The sequence below is a fragment of the Haematobia irritans genome, chromosome 3, assembly GCF_050003625.1.
Source record: "Haematobia irritans isolate KBUSLIRL chromosome 3, ASM5000362v1, whole genome shotgun sequence".
NCBI classification, from domain to species: domain Eukaryota; kingdom Metazoa; phylum Arthropoda; class Insecta; order Diptera; family Muscidae; genus Haematobia; species Haematobia irritans.
In genome coordinates, this window is record NC_134399.1 from 159,685,790 (window position 1) to 159,709,510 (window position 23,721).

The window sequence follows — 23,721 nt, forward strand, 5'->3', positions numbered from 1 at the left end:
CGGTTTCTACAAGCCCAAGAAGTAAAATCAAGAGTTCGGTCTATATGGGGGCTATATCAAAACCTGGAATGTGAGCGGGCTGCAAACAAAAAAACGATTCTGGGCCATATTTCAGGACGATAGCGCCATTAATGAAGGCTGCAGTGTGATTACAACAGACAAACAGACGGACATGTTTATATCGTCCTAGAAGTTCTGCCTGATCAAAAATATGGAAATCGATATTACAATTACGGAATGACATACTTAGTACACCCCCCATCACCATTCTATGGTGGTGGGTATTTAAGATTCGATCCGGCCGATCGTTTGACCATATATACTTGTTTTATGCTTTGCCTGTCTCCAAAAATTAACAAATTTATGAGCAAGATGTCACAAAACTTTTTGCTTTGATATTTTGCGAACAAATTATAATGAAAATCAAGTTGAATCTAATTAGCTCTGAACAAATTAAAGCAAAATGTTAAAAAATGTGAATTATTAAATTTTATCGAGTGGATAGTGAAAAAACCAGTTGTCGAATTAGTCTGCAATTTAGATTAGACTAAAATTAGTTTTTGCCAGAAAGATGAGCTGGTCCATCCAATCCAGTGTAGCCATCCACCCACCCATCTAACTAAACCAGGGTTTGAGATCCAACAAATCAATAAAAAAAAATCCCCCGTATGGTCTTCACCCTCATTTTGGATTCCAATTCTTTGCGAATTTATTCAACTGCACAGTGACTCGTTTTTTTAGGTCTTTCGTTTGTTTTTTTTTTTTTTTTTTTTGTTTGATATTAAAACATTATTTTAGCAAAATTTATTAGACAGGAAGTTTGTGAGGAACAAATATCCATCGAAGCAAGAAAGCGAGCGAGTTTAAAATCAACCAAGCATCGAAACAATCTCAATTCTTGTATAAATTGATAAGTTGCCCAAATGAAAAGAAAGAGCACACCCCTCCTCGCCCCACCCTACTAGGCAAACAAAAAAATGTTTTCTAATGTTTCTTTAATAAGTTGAATATAATAAATAATAAATATTTATGAGCATAAAATGGCATGGATGGCACGGCAAAGAAATAGCGAATTTATAAGAATTTAATAAGTACGATTTTTTTGTTTGGTTTCACAAGTTTGCTGTTTTCAAGTTTGTTTGAATTACCCCCGATATGCTACTGAGGCCAGAAAGCCTTGTCATAATATTCTGCCTGCCCTGCCCTGTGGTCTAAGCATCAACATTGAAGTCGAAGTTATCACCAGTTTTATGTGCAAATAAATGTTGAACGACAATTTTTATTGCGGATTAATGAAAATGTCAATTTAAATAATCTTCGATGAATCTAATCGAAGATCATCATCAGCGAATTGCTGTGGTTTAAACAGATCTTGAAAAACTTGAATTATGAAATAAAGATAAATGACCAGAAAAAGAGTTGACAACGATTTCCGCATTCAGAGAGAGAGAAATTTTATGTGACAGAGAGATTTCAAAGGTTGACATTTAGATACACGGAAGGACTACTATTCGATTGATGGCCATTGAACTCCGCTGGTTTTTAATTGTCAGTTAACAGAAAAATAAATTGCACATATCTACTCTACGGATTAACTTTAACTGAACAAATTTCAGCTGTTAAGTTCCTAACTGACATTGGAGTTTATTTGCAGGATCTCTAGAATAACAAGTAAGGAATGTCTAAAGTCGGGCGGGACCGATTATTTAATATTACCCTTCACCACTTTGTAGATCCACATTTTCGATACCAGATAAAATCCCCATATACATACATTTAAATTTAAATCTGATTCGATCTGGACAAAATTTGTTAGACTTCAACAGAATCTATAAACTAAAAATTTAAGTCGGCTAATGTCCTGTGGTGGAATACAATGTTGGTAAAAACAAGTAAGGAAAGTCTAAAGTCGGGCGGGCCCGACTATATTATACCCTGTACCAGTTTGTAGATCAAAATTTTCGATATCATATCACATCCGTCAAATGTGTTGGGGGCATTTAAATATCACTCGATCTGGACAGAATTCGATAGACATCTACAAAATCTATACTCAAAATTTAAGTTGGCTAATGCACTAGGGTGGAACACAATTTTAGTAAAAAAATATCGGAAACATTTAAATCTGAAGCAATTTTAATGAAACTTCGCAAAAGCAGTGGCGATGAACAAGAAAAATGTTGGTATTTTGACCATATATATGGGAGCTATGAACATATATATGGGAGCTAGATCTAAATATGAACCTATTTCAATCAAATTTGGCACACATAACTATATTACTAATTGTACTCCTAGTGCAAAATTTCAACCAAATTGGGCCAAAACTTTGGCTTCTGGGGCCATATAAGTCCATATCGGGCGAAAAATATATATGGAAACTATATCTAAATCTGAACCGATTTCAATCAAATTTGGCACACATAACTATACTACCAATTGTACTCCTTGCGCAAAATTTCAAGCTAATCGGGATAAAACTCTGGCTTCTGGGTCCATATAAGTGCATATCGGCCGAAAGATATATATGGGAGCTATTAGGACCATATTATCAAAGCATGTCCGCCCGTCCGTCCGTCTGTTGAAATCACGCTAACTTCCGAACGAAACAAGCTATCGACTTGAAACTTGGCACAAGTAGTTGTTATTGATGTAGGTCGGTTGGTTTTGAAAATGGGCCACATCGGATCACTTTTACGTATAGCCCCCATATAAACGGACTCCCAGATTTGGCTTGCGGAGCCTCTAAGAGAAGTAAATTTCATCCGATTCGGCTGAAATTTGGAACATGATGTTAATATATGGTCTCTAACAACCGTGCAGAAATTGGCCACCTCGGTCTATAATTATATATAGCCCCCATATAAACCGATCCCCAGATTTGGCTTGCGGAACATCGAAGAGAAGCAAATTTCATCCTATTCTGTTGAAATTTGGCACATGGTGTTAGTATATGGTCTCTAACAACCATGCAAAAATTGGTCCACATCGGTCCATAATTATATATAGCCCTTATTTAACCGATCTCCGGATTTGACCTCCGGAGCCTCTTGGAGGAGCAAAATTCATCCGATCTGACTGAAATTTGGTATATGGTGTTGGGGTATGGTCTCTAACAACCATGCAAAAATTGGTCCACATCGGTCCATAATTATATATAGCCCCCATATAAACCGATCCCCAGATTTGACCTCCGGAGCCTCTTGGAGGAGCAAAATTCATTCGCTCTGACTGAAATTTGGTACATGGTGTTGGGGTATGGTATCTAACAACCATGCAAAAATTCGTCCATATCGGCCCATAATTATATATAGCCCCCATATAAACCGATCCCCAGATTTGGCTTGCGGAGCCTCAACAAGAAGCAAATGATATCCGATCCGGCACATGGTGTTAGTATATGGTCTCTAACAACCATGCAAAAATTGGTCCACATAGGTCCATTATTATATATAGCCCTTATATAAACCGATCTCCAGATTTCACCTCCGGAGCCTCTTAGAGGAGCAAAATTCATCCGATCAGGTTGAAATTTGGTACATTTTTCTAGTATATGGCCGATAACAACCATGCCAAAATTGGTCCTTTTCGATCTTTATTATATATGGCCCCATATAAACTGATCCCCAATCACACAAAAATCACGATTGCCACTCGAACCAAAAATAATCTACCAAAATTTTATTGCCATAGAAAACTTTGTCAAAATTTTTTATTTCTATAGAAAATTTTGTCAACATTTTATGCCTTTAGAAAGTTTTGTCAAAATATAATTTCTATACAAAATTTTGTCAAAAATTTATTCCGATAGAAAATTTTGTCAAAATTTTATTTCTTTTATTTCTTATTTCTTCTTTTATTTCTATAGAAAAATTATGAAGCATTTCATAGTTGGAGAGGAATATTTGGCAAGATCTTCCAAGACATCAAGAATTCTACCAATCTACCAATTACTAAAAAAAAATCTGCCATTTTTGGTAGATTCGTGTTCATAATTACATGTAGCCCCCATATAAAGCGACCACCGCATTTCAATTCTGGCTCTATAATTACAGCACAAAAGTTCATATCGGTTCGTAATTATTTCTTCCCTATATATACACGCTCACAAAAAATCGCTTCTGTAACATATACTCCCAAACATATTTTGCTTCAAGCATATACATTTTTGGGTATTGCCCACACATTTATATGTTTGATCTCTTCCAATATATAATATGTTTGAAAGCATATTGGTCTAAACAATATATGTTTGGGTAGTCTAAGTTCCAAACATTTTGTATTTTTGCATCCAAATTCAATAATGTTGTCTTCCAAAAAACAATATGTTATTATGTGAACATATAATATGTTTGGAAGCAGTTTGCACCCAAAAATATTATATGCTTAAAAAAAATTCTCCCAAACAATATTGTGCTCAAAATTTTATTTATTTATATATTTACAATCATAATGAATTATGAAAATAAACAGGTAATATAGGTGCTAACAACATAGGTTTTCGACCTGAATGCTCAAAATTTTGTTTCTGCCCAATTGTATATTCCCCGACATCTTTCTCACTTCCACGAGATTTTTTAGTTCTTATCACCTTTTTCTGTAATACAAACATTGTAGAAGAAATTATTCAATTTTATGATTTTTATTTTATTTTAATTTTACCTTTTGCCGGACGGGGATTCGAACTGCGGACCACACAGTTTGTAAGGATCAAAGAAGTAGCTGATCAATTGCCCAAGGAAAAATAAAATGTTAATTTTGTAATAACAAGCAACAACCACCAACTTAATTCAATATCGCTCCCTGTTAAATAGCGCTCCAAGCTACTAAACACATATATGTTTATAGGCTATTTCTAAATTAATATATGTTTGCATCCAAGCATATTATATTTACAAACATTTTATGTCCCAAACATAATATGTTCTAACATATTAACATATATGTCCCAAACATGTTATGCTAGTTTATGAACATTATATGCTTGCACTCAAAAATATTGTGTTTAAAATTTGTGTTCCAAACATATAATGTTTATAGCCAAACATATGAAAAACAAAATAACCCTTTATGAAATGTTGCCCTTTAACAGATATGACATTTGGAACCTCCTCTTCCTCCTCCATCTCAAATAGTTTGTTCATTAGTTAAACATGTCACAAAATGGCAAAAAAAACTTAATGATATACATTAATTTAAAATTCCAAACGGACCGAGTATGATAATCATCATGCATAATCATAATCTTTGATAGATTTAGTTTAATTTATGTTGAAAACCTGAAATCACCTGCTCATCGGTAGAGATTCCGTTGCGGTACAAAGCGAATGCTCCCACTAAAATATTGAAGTCTAGGCAGTGGATAGGATAAGCCAATCACATTAAATTGACTACCGGCCCTCTCCAAAGAGTCACAATAGAAATATTTGGATTTTTTTACAGCAGATTTTGTTTCAGTAAAAAAAAACAAATTTGCATAAATTCCAATTCATTGTACCATATAAACTAAATATTCTTTGGAAATTTGAAACCATTCAAACATTGTCATCAAAAGACAACAACAAAATGCCAAAAAAAAAACCAAACTAAAACAGAAATTCAACGGGTGAAAAAAAATAAACGAAAGACCTGTTCTTGTGTTTCCATCATGCCAAAATTTGAGAAATTTTAAACCTGTTGTTTTAATCGGCTGTTTAAATATTTGTATTGAATTTGTTTTATCAAACACTAATATTTAAGTACCCTACTCTATTTCAATATTTGAATTGAAGTTGAAGTTTCAAAAATATGCTATTTGAATAACCTTCTGAATAGGCAGGTATAAGCGCATGCAAATCGGTTTGTAACACATCGAAAAACTGATTGCAAAACCTACATAGTACACATGTTATTTAGATCTATTGGAGAGATTTATTTTTATCGACAGGCAGGTCAAATGTGATCTGGGATTTGATGTATGAAATAAATAAGGAATATAAAATGACAGAAGCGAGAGATAACTCGAGATGCCAGATCTTAGCTGAGATAGCACAGACCGGTCTCTCGATTTCGTTAACCAGTACAACGTTGCTATGGTAGGAAGCTATTGCTTTCTGAACCGGTGCCGTTTGTGCCGCCCTCAAAGGCGTCCTTATTCACCCATCACTGTCATCGCCGATCAAGTGTTTAATTGTAATTCTCTCCTGAACGTGAACCGCATGGGCTTGGCTCATTCTGATGTGGCCCTTCTGGATATGGCATAGTTTGGGTGGTTTACCCCCACTGCACTTTATTAGGTGCCGGTGGGTGAGCAGAACGCAGAGTTGCCTCACTGAGCCCATTCTGGACTCATGCTGTAGATGATGTGATATGCAGTGGTAATCCGCAACGCAGTATTTTGCACGGTTTGAAGATTTCTCGATTGGGTATCGCTAACACTGGGGGTCCAAACGGGGCATTGCACCTCGATGTCTCCCAGAGTGAAGTAGGTATCAGGTCTGTTGACTTTGTAGGATACGCGGAGAGATGCCTCATGATATGAGGCCAATGTCCAAAATATGGGCAGACATCTTGAATTACTGGCTTCAGAAGGGAGAGGTAACTCGAGATGCCAGATCTTAGCTGAGATAGCACAGATCTGGTCCCCCACCGCCGTTGACCAACACAACTCTGCTCTGGTAGGAAGCCATTGCTTTCTAAACCAGTGCCTTTTGTGACGCCCCCAAAGGCGTCCTTATTCACTCATCACTGTCATCGCCGATCAAGTGGTTAATTGTAATTCTCTCCTGAACCTGAAACGCATGGGCTTGGCTCATTCTGATGTGGACCTTCTGGATATGGCATAGTTTGAGTGGTTTACTTCCCTGTACTTTATCAGGTGCTGGTGGGTGAGGAGAGCGCAATGTTGCCTCGCCGAAACCATTCTACACTCATGCTGTAGATGCTGTGATATGCAGTCGCAATCCGCAACGCAGTATAATCCACCGTTGAAAACCTTTTTGGTGTTCGATCGAAGCAGGAATCGAATCCACGACTTTGTGTATGCAAGGCGGACATGCTAGCCATTGCACCTCGATGGCTCCCAGAGTGAAGTAGGTGTCAGGTCTGTTGACTTTGCAGGACACGCGGAGAGATGCCTCGTGATGTGAGGCCAATGTCCACTATATGGCAGACATCTTGAATTACCGGCTTCAGAAAGGAGAGGTAACTTAAAATGCCAGATCTTGGCTGAGATAGCACGAATCCACGACTTTGTGTATGCAAGGCGGGCATGCTAACCATTGCACCACGGTGGCTCCCAGAGTGAAGTAGGTGTCAGGTCTGTTGACTTTGCAGGACACGCGGAGAGATGCCTCGTGATGTGAGGCCAATGTCTACAATGTGGGCAGACATTTTGAATTACCGGGTTCAGAAGGGAGAGGTAACTCAAGATGCCAGATCTTAGCTGAGATAGCAGAGGGGAGCCACCGTGGTGCAGTGGTTAGCATGCCCGCCTTGCATACACAAGGTCGTGGGTTCGATTCCTGCTTCGACCGAACACCAAAAAGTTTTTCAGCGGTGGATTATCCCACCTCAGTAATGCTGGTAACATTTCTGAGGGTTTCAAAGCTTCTCTAAGTGGTTTCACTGCAATGTGGAACGCCGTTCGGGCTCGGCTATAAAAAGGAGGTCGCTTGTCATTGAGCCTAACATGGAATCGGGCAGCACTCAGTGATAAGAGAGAAGTTCACCAATGTGGTATCACAATGGACTGAATAGTCTAAGTGAGCCTGATACATCGGGCTGCCACCTAATCTAACCTAACCTAACCTAGCACAGACCTGGTTTCTCGTCTTCGTTAACCAGTACAACGTTGCTATGGTAGGAAGCTATTGCTTTCTGAACCGGTGCGTGTCGCCCTCAAAGGTGTCCTTATTCACTCATCACTGTTATCGCCGATCGAGTGATTAATTGTAATTCTCTCCTGAACCTGAACCGCATGGGCTTGGCTCATTCTGATGTGGCCCTTTTTGATATGGCATAGTTAGGGTGTTTACTCCCCTGTACTTTATCAGGTGCTTGTTGGTGAGCCCATTCTGGACCCATGCTGTGATATGCAGTGGCAACCCGCAACGCAGTATTTTGCACGGTTTTAAGATTTCTCCATTAGGCATCGCTAATACTGACGGTCCAAACGGGGCCCGCATAATCTAAAAGTGGACGACCAGTAACCTCATAGCTCTTTTACATCGTCTCTTTATCTTTCCCCCAAGCGGTACCAACCAACGCCTGATGGATCTTGTTTATATTCCCCAACGTTTTTAGGAACAAACTATCAAACGTAATACCAAGAACCTTGGGATTCTTGCAGGGGATACTCTGGCCACGAATGTGGATATCACGCTCCAAGTTCACTTCTTTGGTCCACAATGGGAAAGTGGTCGATTTAGGACGAGAAACTAAGTGCATAGAGATATCCACTATGTGCAGAAAGTAGCCATTAATCTTCACCTCAAGCTCCGTGATGTTTCTACCCGATGTAACTATGGAACAGTCATCTGCATAGTTTATTAGGTGGACATTTGTTGGTCGAAGAGGAGCTCCGGTCGTGTAAATGTTAAAAAGAGGGGTTACCACAATACACCGTCTTGAGGTACATCTTGTTCATTCCTCCTGGGCGAAGATGTTTTTCCTCTGAATTCCATACAACTCTGTCTGCCAGCCATATAGGTTGCCAACCATCTCCTAAGATTATTAAAGAGGGAAGTTTCCATAATATTTTCGAAGAGGGTGGTGTGGTTCACTCTATCAAACGCTTTAGACAAGTCCAGTGCTACGAGAATCGAACATTTAGGCGGCCTCTTACTATTCAATCTCTCTGCAATTTTGGCTGTTAATTCACACAAAGCAGTGGTCGTACACCTGCCCGAGTGATCGTAGTCCTCGCAGTGTAGACTTGCCGAGAGCATTTTGGACCCATGCTTTAGATGCTGTTCTGGTGTTTTGGAGTGACATTCAGTGGCAATTTGCACCGTTTCAAGATTTCGCTATTGAGTACCGCTAGTACTGGGAGTCCAAACGGGGGTTGGCATAATCGATAAGGGGACGACCAATATACTCATAGATCTTTTGAATCGTGCCTTTAGCATTCCCCCAAGTGCTACCAGCCAAGGCCTGGTGGATATTGTTTATACCTCCAACTATTTCCGCATTGTTTACAAAAAAAAAAAAATAACCATCAAACGTCACACAAGGGCTACTAATGTGGATATCAAGCTCTGGGTTAATTTCTTTGCTTCACGATGTGAACATGAATGAAATCCCTATGTGCAGAGGTAATCAATTATGTCCAACCTCCTTGATGTCTCCACTAGGTTCACTTCTTTGGTCCACGATGTGAAAATATTTGCGTCAATTCAGGCCATAATGTTTCAGATCCCTGCCCACAAAGAAATCCCTAATGTAACTTTGAAAAATTCGTCCGCAAAGTTTTTCACATCAGGACATCCTGTGCTGGAAGAGGAGCTGCTGCCACGTAAAATATAAAAAGTAGGGCGTATAGTACACCGCCTTGTGGTACGCCTTGTTTATTCCTCCCATACAGTTTTCCAACCATCACTTACGATTATTATTAGGGAGAGAAGTTTCCATAATATCTCATAGGAATGTAGTGAAATTTACTGTATCAAACGATTTGAAAAGTCCAATGCTACCAGAATCGAACATTTATGCAGCCTTGTATTATTCAATCCGCAAGTGGTCGTACTCCTGCCAGAGCGAAAACCATGCTGATGCTCTGTCAACATTAGATGTTCTATGAAATAGAACAGTAAAATATCCTTAAGATTATTCATGATGGGGAAAGAAGAGTAATTGGTCGATACGAATCTACAAGTTGTGCGTGTTTTTCTGGTTTCAGAACTAGAAATCAGATATCTGGTATGTACCACTAATCCATCACTATTCTCTCTTATGTACTTCAACATCCTCGTAGTCAAACCATCTGGGCCAATTGCTGAGGAGTTTTTTACGGCCTTTATCGCTTGGAGCACACACTTTTGACTGATGACAATGGGGAGGCTGTTGTCCTGTCTGAGTGTATAGAAGGCTTGTCTTTGCTTTCTGCTTGCCCGCTCTACTGTCTGGGGATGCCCGACGAATTGTCTGCAGAAAGCATTTGCTACATCAGCAACCTAGAGCCATTCTCGCCTATGTGTTTCAACATCCTCGTTGGTAACCATCTGGACCAATTGCTGTGGGGCTTTTGAAGACCTTTTTTTGCTACACCAGCAACAAATAGCCATTCTCGCCTATGTGTTTCAACATCCCCGTTGGCAACCATCTGGACCAATTGCTGAGGAGCTTTTGAAGGCCTTTATCACCTGACTGATGACAATGAGGAGGCTGCTGTCCTGTCTGAATGCACGGAAGACTCGCCTTTGCCTTCTGCTTGCACAGCCTGTCTGGGGGTGCTCAACGAATTTAATGCAGAAAGCATTCGCTACACAAGACCATTTTCTCCTATGTGCTCCAATATCATCGTAGGCATGGAGCATCTTTTGGCGGCCTTTATCTCCTGGAGCACAAACTCCTGACTGATGGCAATGGAGAGGCTGCTGTCCTGTCTGAGTGCTCGGAAAACTCACCTTTGCTTTCTGCTTGCATGGTCTACTGTCTGGGGGTGCTCAACGAATTGTTTGCAGAAAGCATTCGCTACACGGGTATCGTATTTTGTAGTTTGCCCTCCCCAAACGAAATGGAGATGATGTCTTTCCGTTTGAAGTTCGAGAGGTTCCAAATCATAAACCACAGCTTTCTGTATCCAAAATCGGACTCCGGAATCTTGCGAACAACAAATATATGGACAGAGAGATGGATACCAAAGGCTCGCCAGGAGGTGATTGTGTGACGACCGATCTATTTTACAGGGTCTAAGACACCAAGGGCTCGCCAAGATTTTGGGACAATCGATATATATTTGGAGGGTCTAAATCAATATTTTTGGCAGGCACATGCAGGTAAAAGTTATTACACCCTGATGTTTGTTTTCTTTGAAAGTGTGCCAATACATTTTCTGGAAGAAATATGTGCTAGCCCATTTCAAAACATCTTCTTGTATTTTAATTTTTCAGTTTATTCCTTAAATCTTTGCTTCCTACATTGTACATCGTTCGGAGTTTTCTTTTCATGATAAAAACAATTTTGTTTGGAAGAAAATTTTGGTGATGAAGGTTGATGTCTTTTACAAGATCATTTTGCCAGGACCATTTTAGAAATATCTGGGGATAACCTTTTATGAAAAACACTCCTATATATGCAACATGAGCTAAAAATTGTTGATGGTCTTACTGTTGTGACAAATTCTTCTTTGATTTCTATCGAATATTTGTGCCCAGTATGACCGTACCATAACTTGCATGCCTTCTATTTTCATCTTTTTTTTATGGGTATGTGAGAAGTGCTTCCAACATTAGGGTAATCTCCATTATTAGATAAGGTAGCGATCACATCCGTAAGTTTAGTAGGATTTGGGATCAAAATTTACAAACTGTATTACAGTACAAAAGGAATTAAATAAAAAGTGGCACAACATGGCAAAAAAGCAGAAAAGTGTAAAAAGTATGCCATTTAGTAGCACAAAAGTATCAACGCTTGAGAAAAGTGGCAAATTTGCCACAATAGCGGAACAAAGCTAACACTTGGTGGAGGGTACATTTGCTTCGAACCCACCGGCTCTCAGGGCCATTCTTAATTGTTTCGCTTAACCGATGTTAGTTTCAGTCCGTCATATTTATTATTCTATATCAATATATAGTGGAGAAAACTGAAATAACGAAATGGCCAAGAAAAAAAGATGTTATAGACAGAACTGTTTAGCATAAACATAAAACTAATAATAAAAAAAATGAGATAATACAAGTTTATCTTAGTTGTCCCATTATTTAATGAAAGTATGTGAACTAAATATTTGAAAAAGGTTTTCGAAAGAAATAAAAATTATCCGCTACGCATTAGATTATATCACAGAAGGAAGGTCGGTGGTGTGCCCAGGGGGCAGCAGCTTAAACTAACAACTTGTTTATAAGTAAAACAAAGAAAGAAATGTATATGAAAGTTTATAGTTTTTCAGTTTTTTTTTTTTTTGCCCAAACCATGTTTATAATCGTCGTATACATAAACACAGCACAAAACGACGATTAATAATAAATGTATATTGGGTTTTTTTAGGCCCTGACTTGTGCCAGCGGGAGGCAATTGATTTTTTGATCATCAATTTTGAAATAGACAAATTTATAAATTTAAATTATTTATTTATGTATTCCTTTTATTTATATTTCAGAAAACCATATGAATATTGATTTTTTATATATTTTGATATATAATATTTTATATACACCACTATAAAACGAAATGAATGCGAAATAGTAAGCAAAAAAACCCAGAATTTATGATCTGCAATAGATGTTTGGAAGCGAGGGTTGTGATTAATTCCGATTGAAAGATGGAAAAGGGGCAATATCGGTGGGAAATTGATCGATTGTTATTCATAGAAAAAATAAATGCTGCATCAAAATAGCATTTGTGTAAAATTTATTTACAAACAAAAACAGTTTGTATACAAACAAAAAAAAAATTGTCTCCAATCACGAAATTAATTGATTCAATCAATTTTAATTGAAAAGTCTTCAATCACAGAAACGATAGTAGCAATTTAAAAAAAATTAATTGATCCAATCAAAAACCAAGCATGTACGTCCATAAGTTCGGCCAGGCCGAATCTTATGTACCCTCCACCATAGATTGCGCAGAAACTTCTACGAAAGATGGTCATCCACAATTAAATTACTTGGGTTGCGGCCGATGGCAAGACATCTTAAAACTTCTTAACATCATCATCTAAATTGTAAGTTAGTCCACGCGGAATATATAGTAGACAAAAGAAAGGTCGATTAAATACATATATATATATGAATATATTCAGTTCTTGACCCGTATATACGAGTATAGGGAAGAAATAATTACGAACCGATATGAACTTTTGTGCTGTAATTATAGAGCCAGAATTGAAATATGGTGGTCGCTTTATATGGGGGCTACATGCAATTATGAACACGAGTCTACCAAAAATGGCAGATTTTATACTGTTTGGTAGATAGGAAGAATTCTTGATGTTTTGGAAGTTTTTGCATAATTTGCCTCTCCAACTACGAGGTGCTTCATAAATTTTCTATAGAAATAACATTTTGACAAAATTTTCTACAGAAATAAAATTCTGACAAAATTTTCTATAGAAATAAAATTCTGACAAAATTTTCTATAGAAATAGAATTTTGACAAAATTTTCTATAGAAATAAAATTTTAACAAAATTTTGTATAGAAATTATATTTTGACAAAATTTCGTAAAGACATAAAATATTGACAAAATTTTCTGTAGAAATAAAATTTTGACATAATTTTGTGTAAAATGTGGGTATTTTGGCCATATTAGATCAAGATGACACACTTCAATAGCATATTAAATGTATTCTCTGTGGCAACTATCGAGAAAACTCCCATTGAAAATGGGTCTAAAATATGAAACATTCTACCATATTTCCCCTACTCTGGCGTATATATATATGGGAGCTATATCTAAATATGAACCGATTTTGACCAAATTTGACATGCATAGTTAGAATAATAATCCTGCTATCTCAGCAAAAAAACGTAAATGGGAGAATAATTTTGACGTCCGTGGTCATATGGGTGTAAATCGGGCGAAAGATATATAGGGGAGCTATATCTAAACCTGAAGCGATTTCAACCAAATTTGGCACACTTAACGATACTATTAAACGTACTCCTTGTGCAATATTTGAAGCAAATCAGGGCAAAACCCTGGCTTTTGTGTCCATATTAGTCGAAATCGGACGAAAGATACATATGGGAGCTATATCTAAACCTGAAGCGATTTCAACCAAATTTAGCACAATTAACAATACTATTAAACGTACTTCTTGTGCAAAATTTGAAGCAAATCAGGGAAAAACCCAGGCTTTTGTGGGAGCTATATCTAAATCTGAACCGATTTGGCTGATATTTTGCACATCTTATGAAAGTCCGAAAATATTTGGCTGCCCGAAATTTTGAGAAAATACGTTGATATATACGTCAATTATGACCAGATCGGTGATAAATGTATATGACAGCTGTATCTAAATCTGAACCGATTTTGTTCCAAAATCAATAACGATTGTCTTTGAGCCAATGTAAAACTATGTGCCAAATACAGGCAGACGGACATCGCTAAATAGACTCAGAATTTAATTCTAAGACGATCGGTATATACGATGGGTCTCAGACTTTTCCTTCTTGGCGTTACATACAAATGCACAAACTTATTATACCCGGTACCACAGTAGTGGTGAAGGGTAAAAAAATAAATATAAATAAAACAAGTAAGGAAAATCTAAAGTCGGGCGGGGCCGACTATATTATACCCTGCACCACTTTGTAGATCTAAATTTTCGATACCATATCACATCCGTGTTGGGGGCTATATATAAAGGTTTGTCCCAAATACATACATTTAAATATCACTCGATCTGTACAGAATTTGATAGACTTCTACAAAATCTATAGACTCAAAATTGAAGTCGGCTAATGCACTAGGGTGGAACACAATGTTAGTAAAAAATAAATATGGGAAACATTTAAATCTGAAGCAATTTTAAGGAAACTTTGCAGATGTTTATTTATGATTTATCGCTCGCAATATATGTATTAGAAGTGTAGAAAAATTAGAGTCATTTTTACAACTTTTCAACTAAGCAGTGGCGATTTTACAAGGAAAATGTTGGTATTTTGACCAGTTTTGTCGAAATCTGATAAACACATGGGACCTATATCTAAATCTGAATCGATTTCAACCAAATTTGGCACGCATAGATACAATGCTAATTCTACTCCCTGTCCAAAATTTAAACTAAATCGGAGTTAAAAATTGGCCTCTGTGTTCATATGAGTGTAAATCGGGCGAAAGATATATATGGGAGCTATTTCTAAATCTGAACCGATTTGAATAAAATTTGGCACACTTGACTACACTACTAATTGTACTCCTAGTGCAAAATTTCAACCATGGTGGGCTAAAACTCTGGCTTCTGAGACCGTATTAGTCCATATCGGGCGAAAGATATATATGGGAGCTATATCTAAATCTGAACCGATTTCAATAAAATTTGGCACACTTGACTATAGTACTAATTTTTCTTCTTGTGCAAAGTTTTAAGTAAATTAGGGTAAAACTCTGGCTTCTGGGGCCATATAAATCCATATCGGGCGAAATATATATATGGGAGCTATATCTAAATCTGAACCGATAGACACATGGTGTCTTTGGCAAAAATGCTCAGGGTGGGCTCTTGAGTCGATATAGCGATGTCCGTCTGTCCGTGAACACATTTTTGTAAACAAAGTCTAGGTCGCAGTTTTAGTCCAATCGACTTCAAATTTGGCACAAGTATGTGTTTTGGCTCAGAATAGATCCCCATTGATTTTGGAAGAAATCGGTTCAGATTTAGATATAGCTCCCATATATATATTTCGCCCGATATGGATTTATATGGCCACAGAAGCCAGAGTTTTACCCTAATTTACTTAAAATTTTGCACAAGAAGAACAATTAGTACTATAGTCAAGTGTGCCAAATTTTATTGAAATCGGTTCAGATTTAGATATAGCTCCCATATATATCTTTCGCCAGATATGGACTAATACGTTCCCTGCAGCCAGAGTTTTACCCCAATTTGGTTGAAATTTTGCACAGGGAGTAGACTTAGCATTATAGCTATGCGTGCCAAATTTGGTTAAAATCGGTTCAGATTTAGATATAGCTCCCATATATATCGTTCGCCCGATTTACACTCATATGCCCACAGTGGCCAATCTTTTACTACGATTTAATTGAAATTTTGCACAGGTAGTAAAAGTAGCATTGTAGCTATGCGTGCCAAATTTGGTGGAAACCGGTTCAGATTTAGATATAGCTCCAATATATAGCTTTCGCCCGATTTACACTCATATGACCACAGAGGCCAATTTTTTGCTCCGATTTAGTTGAAATTTTGCACAGGGAGTAAAATTAGCATTGTAGCTATGCGTGCCAAATTTGGTTGAAATCGGTTCAGATTTAGATATAGCTCCAATATATAGCTTTCGGCCGATTTACACTCATATGACCACAGAGGTCAATTTTTTCCTCCGATTTAGTTGAAATTTGGCACAGGTAGTAGAATTAGCATTGTTGCTATGCGTGCCAAATTTGGTTGAAATCGGTTCAGATTTAGATATATCTCCCATATATAGCTTTCGGCCGATTTACACTCATATGACCACAGAGGCCAATTTTAACTCCGATTTAGTTGAAATTTTGCGCAGGGAGTAGAATTAGCATTGTTGCTATGCGTGCCAAATTTGGTTGAAATCGGTTCAGATTTAGATATAGCTCCAATATATATGTTTTTCTGATTTCGACCAAAATGGTCAAAATACCAACATTTTCCTTTTTAGATCGCCATGCTTAGTCGAAAAGTTGTAAAAATGACTCTAATTTTCCTAAACTTCTAATACATATATATCGAGCGATAAATCATAAATAAACTTTATCGAAGTTTCCTTAAAATTGCTTCAGATTTAAATGTTTCCCATATTTTTTTACTAACATTGTGTTCCACCCTAGTGCATTAGTCGACTTAAATTTTGAGTCTATCGATTTTGTAGAAGTCTATCAAATTCTGTCCAGATCGAGTTATATTTAAATGTATGTATTTGGGACAAATCTTTATATATAGCCCCCAACACATTTGACGGATGTAATATGGTATCGAAAATTTAGATCTACAAAGTGGTGCAGGGTATAATATAGTCGGTCCCGTCCGACTTTAGACTTTCCTTACTTGTTATTAACTACATTGTACGGGAGCCACCATGGTGCAATTGTTAGCATACCCGCATTGCATACACAGGGTCGTAAGTTCAAGCCTAGTTTCAACCAAACACCAAAAAGTTTTTCAGCTGTGGATTATCCCACCTCAGTAATGCTGGTGACATTTCTGAGTGCAGTGTTACCAGTATTGGCGATTTTTCCCCAAATCGGGGATATTTTTTCGTGGATGGAGACAAAATTTTTGAGTTGGGGCTTGGGGATTTGGTTGGGAATGTACACAAATTTGGGGATTTTTGTGGGGAATTCTGGTCAGTATAGCAAATCAGGTTTTGAGTTATGGTTGATATAAAATTCTTTACTTCTACATGTTTAAAAAGGGCTTAAAGAAGTACAGAAAATCTTCAAAATATGAAAAAAAAATTCTATTCCAAGAGTTACTTTACAATTTGCTTTGTTTCTAAGAAATTGTTTACTATTGTGATATTATTTCGTAAGGACTTGGATCGAAGTATTGGCCCCTCATCTGCATACATCACTGATTTGGAAAATATATATCAAACATATATAATAGATTTCATATCGGGGCAACAACGCCTTTTGATCGATCACCCAATTTCATTTCTTAGCAATTCAGAACTAAGACCTAGCTCCTATTTTTATTTCTCGAACATTAGAAGATAATTTTCATAAGACACAAATTCGATGACTCTTTATACCAATAAATAATTCTGATGAGGGATTGAATCAGATAATATTTTGAGCACCCGTCTCATTTTCTGGATTTTGAAATCTTAATCTTATTGTAACTCGCAAACTGGTGTAACAAAAATTTCATATTTTTACAATTTTTAGATTATGACTGATTTTTTACAGCAGACCCAATAAACACAGGATGAGCGTTTTTCAAATGCAACAACTTCTCAGTTTGAGGGTAAATATAATTTTCAACATAAATTCAACTTGACATAAAATAGCTCATCTTCAATACATCTTCAAATTGTTTGCGAATTACTTCCAATTTGCCAAAATGTTGACGAAATCTTTGAAAAGGTGTTGAAGATAATATGAGAAAACTTTGACAAAACACTACCCTAAAATGCAACGAAAAAACCATGTGGTTTTCAATACTTATTTGTGCAACGAAGTTCGTGGTCAAGTGCAAGAAATAAAAAAATAGTTTATAAAAATGGGTAAGTGAAAATAAAAAATGAAATAAAACTTTAAGGAAGTCACTAAATGTATATCTCTTTGCAGAAAACTAAAATTATGGATTGTACGTTCTTGAAAACATTAAAAAGCTGACCGGTGAAAAAATGGTGGACAATTAACTGGAACTGCTTCAAATAGTTTATAATAATTGGTACGTCAATATGAAAAATTAAATCAACACGTTATAGAAGTCACTAAATCTTAATCTCTTTGCAGAAAACGAAAGTCTTTGGATGCTACATTCTTGCAAACATAATTAAGAAGCTGACCAATTAAAAATGAGTGGCTTATCGACAAGAAAAAGTTTCCAGAAACATTACAAGTGCAACCAATTAAAATTGTTAAAAACAACAAATTGTTGAAATCAACAACTTCTGGATGAAAATGTGCATCACATCGTCAGTTTAATTCATATGATATTATCAGTTTAAAATGGATATTTTGTGATTTCCTTCTGCTGGAAATCAATTCTAACACGCGGTCCAGTACGTTCCTAATTTTAAATTACACGCATGTTAATAAATTTTAATGCTGTTTTATGACACCAAAAGGAAGGAAAACGAACTATCAATGCAAAAGTGTTTACTAATAATGTTTAAGATATTTAAAGTTTTGTTGTTTGTTTTTATTTTGTTCTTATTTGTTGATATGTTTAATAAGATTATTATTTATCAATTGGTATTGTAGTGTATTATGTAGTGTAGTGTATTATTATATTTTATTTTGATGAAAATGAATAAATTATACAAAATTCATAGAATTTTGGATTTGACTTTCAATTTGAAGTGGGGATATCATTCATACAAATTTAGGTTGAAAAATATTTGCAACGATGTTAACTTTGAATTTGACTCGCATTGAAAATTGTTTGACAAATTATTGAGTAGCGATGCATTTAAATTTGAGGACAACACTTGTGATATTATTGCTAATGTGTTGAATTGCACTGTTGAGGGTAATGTCTGTTTTTTGTTGAGAACGCGATTTTCTCAACAATTTCTCAACTTGAATATTACCCTAATCCTTTGAAAAAATGTTTGAAAAATTGTTGAAATTTAGCATTTTTCAAACGTTTGTGTTTATTGGGGAGCCTATTCCTTTTTTCCAAAAACTTGCCAAAAACTCTATTGGGGATTGTTATGGGGAATTTTGAATTAAATTGGGGATTTTTGGGGATGAAAGCTTCTTATTTTGGGGACAAGAGCTCGAAAAATACTGGCAACACTGTCTGAGTGTTTCAAAGTATCTCTAAGTGGTTTCACTGCAATTTGGAACGCCGTTCGGACTCGGCTATAAAAAGGAGGTCCCTTGTCATTGAGCTTAACATAGAATGGGGCAACGCTCAGTGATAAGAAATATCGGGCTTGCCACTATACCTAACCTAACCTTGTACGAAATTACAACGCTCAGTGATAAGAAATATCGGGCTTGCCACTATACCTAACCTAACCTTGTACGAAATTACACTCTCTCACATAAGAAAAAATTAGCAAACAGTTAAGAAAACGTCATTAACGACAAATCTTGACAATAATTACTATGTTTCATTTCATTCTTACAATTTTTGGAAATCGTTATTGAAAATTTTCTCCTGCTTTAGTTCACATTGAACTTATGTGTACAGTCGGGAGCCACCGTGGTGCAATGGTTAGCATGCCCGCCTTGCATACACAAGGTCGTGGGTTCGATTCCTGATTCGACCAAACACCAAAAAGTTTTTCAGCGGTGGATTATCCCACCTCAGTAATGCTGGTGACATTTCTGAGGGTTTCAAAGCTTCTCTAAGTGGTTTCAGTGCAATTTGGAACGCCGTTCGGACTCGGCTATAAAAAGGAGGTCCCTTGTTATTGAGCTTAACATGGAATCGGGCAGCACTCAGTGATAAGAGAGAAGTTCACCAATGTGGTATCACAATGGACTGAATAGTCTAAATGAGCCTGATACATCGGGCTGCCACCTAACCTAACCTATGTGTACAGTCATTGAACTTTATAATAAGAAAAATTTCATTGGACTTTTTTTTTTAATTTCAAAAAATAATAGCATTTAAATTTTTTAAATTTAGCATAAGTTTCGCTACGGACTTTTTTTGTGCAGATCCTTGATTTATAGCTAGATAGTTTAATAAGTTGTCGTTGGTGCTTGAATTTGCGTTTTTTCGTGATTAAGAGAGTAAATCACTTTTCCTTTCAAATGTCAAACACGCGAATTATAATGTATATGGCATTTATAAAATTATAAAACGCTCGGTGGGCATCACTATTTTGTTTTCATATTTTCTCCCGCTCTCAACCCAACTAACCAAAGCCACACACACACTGACACTCATATACTATTAGCAACAGCAACTGTGTGTTGTACTCACTTGCATAGAATCGGCACTAATAATTTCGCCACCAAAACGTTCAGCTAGTTCCAAAGACAATTTTGTTTTACCGGTACCGGTAGAACCCAAAATAACAATTAATGGCACTTTGCGTAACATTATTTTATGCGAAGCACTATAATTTATTTGATTATTTGAGCTAAAACCAAATAATTTCTATTAAAACAAAAACACACGCGGAGACCAAACGCTCGAACCGACCAAGAGAATGAATGAAACTGTAGAAGGTAAACAAAACGGAAAACATCTGTTTTTACCATGTGCTGAGCGAGAGAGAATATGAATACAATAAGGGTGACCAGATGTGTTCATTGCATTGTAGTAGCTAAAGTGGTTATACGAAAAATATAAGCAGAAAAGAAATAGGGTCAGCTTATAGTCTTAGTGGAATGTTTTTGACGCAGTGAGTACACCTCGATTTGTATTTTAGCGTTTTCTAGTTGGTATCCAATACGAATTACAGTAGATGGACGATATTTAGATCAGTTAGTGTAATAATTATCTAGCAACATTTATTTTTCCATAAAATATTTACACGTATATTCATAAAATTAACATATTATTTAACTAAGATGACTGCTCTGCTTTTTCAAATACATTTACACTCAAAACCACGTCGGGTTTGGTTACAGCATAGATCATGAGAGCAATAGATGTTTTAATGGTAGGCCGGGATTTTTCGGGATCCCGAAAAATAATTCCAATATATTAAATTTGTGACTCTTTATGATTATCTATTAATAAATTGGCCCTTAGATTTCATACCCGACAAATTGGGTTAATAAACATTTATGGTACACCTTGAGTAAGAATTTATTATACATGAGGTATACTACAAAAAACAGAATTTCATCAATTACCGAGGTAACGATAAGATTCTCCTTTGAACAATGAGTTCATGCGAAATGAAATTCGTGCAACATAAAATAAAAAGCAATGATGAAAGGTCTGTCGACAATATGAGAAGATCTCGTCTATCTGATAAAAATTAGGATGCCTTGATATTTTTAAGAAGTTACTTATAACGATAAAGTACGAAAGAACTAACACAAGTGTACCAAAAAATATCTCTTCTAATCAAAATCCATAAAATATTTTATTGATTAACCCTCCGATGAGTGAGAAGGTCCATAGGGACCTTTTTGCCTTTTCAAACTGGAATTACTCCTACTTCAGCCACTACAACCCACCCCAAATGTTACTCTGTATTCCAAGAGTATTTTGTTGCGCATCTTTTGGAAAATATCAAGCCGATCGGATCATTACTTTAGGAGTTGTTGAGGTTTTAGTGTGAATAGGTCCGTATGGACCTTGTACTGAATTTCACTAATAAATGCATGTTGTTGAACATCATTATAATTTCTTTATTGTTTCAACACATAATTTAATTGTTCTGAACACAAAAACCTAAATTCAAAGACATTAGGGATGATGATAAAAACAAACAAAAATTAAGAAAAAATTCTAAGAACAAAAGGTTACAGTTGCATGGAATTTGGCGAATCCCACGAAGAAAAAGGAGTGGAAGCCAGTGACAGTGAAAGAGTTCGACGCCTTGGTAGCTATTCTTTTGTATGCTGGACTCACAAGATCAAACCATGAACCAGCTATGGAATTATGGGACGCGACGCGTTGCACTAACAGTTGATGAGCAGTTGTTCCCTTACAGAGGCCGCATCCGCTTCACACAATATATTCCATGAAATCCATCTAAGTATGGTTTGAAAGTATGGTGGTTATGCGACTCACAGAGTTATTATCCTGTGAAGGGAATTATATATTCTGCAAAACTGCCAAACCAACAACGGGAGATAAACCAGAACGTAGTGCTCTATCTTGTGGACAAATATTTAGATGCTGGCCGTACATGACCTTTTCACACGGCCGTGAAATTCAGAACTGTCACTCATCGGAGGGTTAAGAAGCGATATAAACTTGCTTTTTAGTTTATTTTGTTATAATTTTTTGTTTCTCCTTTTTTTCATATTGTTTAGTTGGAGTAAGTTTTCATTAAGTATGATAACAATTTTTTTTGTTAAAAATTGAATTAAACTAAATTGGTTTAATGTACATACAAAAATTTTTTGCCGATGTCTTTAAAGAAGTTTATCGACTTTTTAACAATGGAAAAAACTTTACGTCACAGGAAAGCGTCTTATATGATAAGTAAAATTCCTGGTCGTATTTTAAGGGCACGAAATGTTGCATTAGCCCCAGCTTAATACTCCAAACTAAAACTCGACCTCAAGTATAAATTATGGCATTTTGCAAATGAAATTAAAAAAAACGAATGTCTCATATTTTTGAATGTTTAATACACTGAAAAAAATATTGTCGTGTGGTTAATTGTAACTTACTTGAAAGAAAATTTTGTTTGACTATGGCTTTAATAATTCCAAAAAATTAAAGCTTAAGACCTCCGTTGTCATAGCTTTATCCTTTATGCTTGTAATTTACTTATAAGTATAAATATGAAATAAATACATAAATTCCAAAAAATTCTTCAAGATTAATGAAATCGCCTTTAAAGTGGTGGACTTTTTGTCTCTTAAAAAAAGTTTTTTACTTGAAACATTACATAGTCTATACTTGATGTCGTGTCTGAAATTGTTTAAACGCAAAGACTTTGTAATTATAAAAAGATGTCCAAATTGCCTCTTGTTCTTGAATAGATAAAAGTGCACGACTTTAGGTTCACACACGTTCGTTATCTATTTTGCAAAAAAGGGATAAAAAACAAAAATTGACAAATAAACAAGTTAAAAGAGGGAAACAGTTTGAATTGGCCGCTACTACGGGCGTGTTTCCAAAATTAAAACTGTAAAGTAAAAATTCCTATTTTCTCAGAAAAACTGTAGAAAACTTAACGCAGACATCTCTTAATGATTTAATGACTTAAGGTGGGTATTAAGTTCCAGTTTAGCCGTTAAAATTGCCATTTTTATCATCATATAATTATAAATAAACAACATTAGTCATTATGTCTTGTATGGCAATGCAATTTGTAAAGATACGGTACCAATAAAGACACAACAAAATAAAAATAAACACAATTTACTTGAAGTAATTTCTTTTGGCATAAATGTTGAATAAAAAAGAGTGCAGAAACAGGCCTATTAACCAAATTGAAAATTCTTCATTTTCTTTTATTTTTTAGATTCGTAACATCATACCCATCTGTTTTCCAACTCTCACTTACATGTATGAACCTAAACTCATGAGCCTATTGGAAAAAAAGA

The 23,721-nt window shown here is 36.1% G+C and overlaps 1 protein-coding gene across 1 annotated transcript in view; it reads right to left on the reverse strand.

Annotated features, from left to right (window-relative positions):
• The window catches only part of LOC142228544 (tRNA dimethylallyltransferase), a 591,910-nt gene extending 571,228 nt beyond the window's left edge, over positions 1-20,682 (reverse strand). Inside the window, exon 1 of the mRNA XM_075299000.1 lies at positions 20,462-20,682. Within this exon, the coding sequence (XP_075155115.1) occupies positions 20,462-20,581 (120 nt within the window). The 5' untranslated portion in view covers positions 20,582-20,682. The remainder of the gene's footprint in view (positions 1-20,461) is intronic.
• Positions 20,683-23,721: the final 3,039 nt, after the last annotated feature.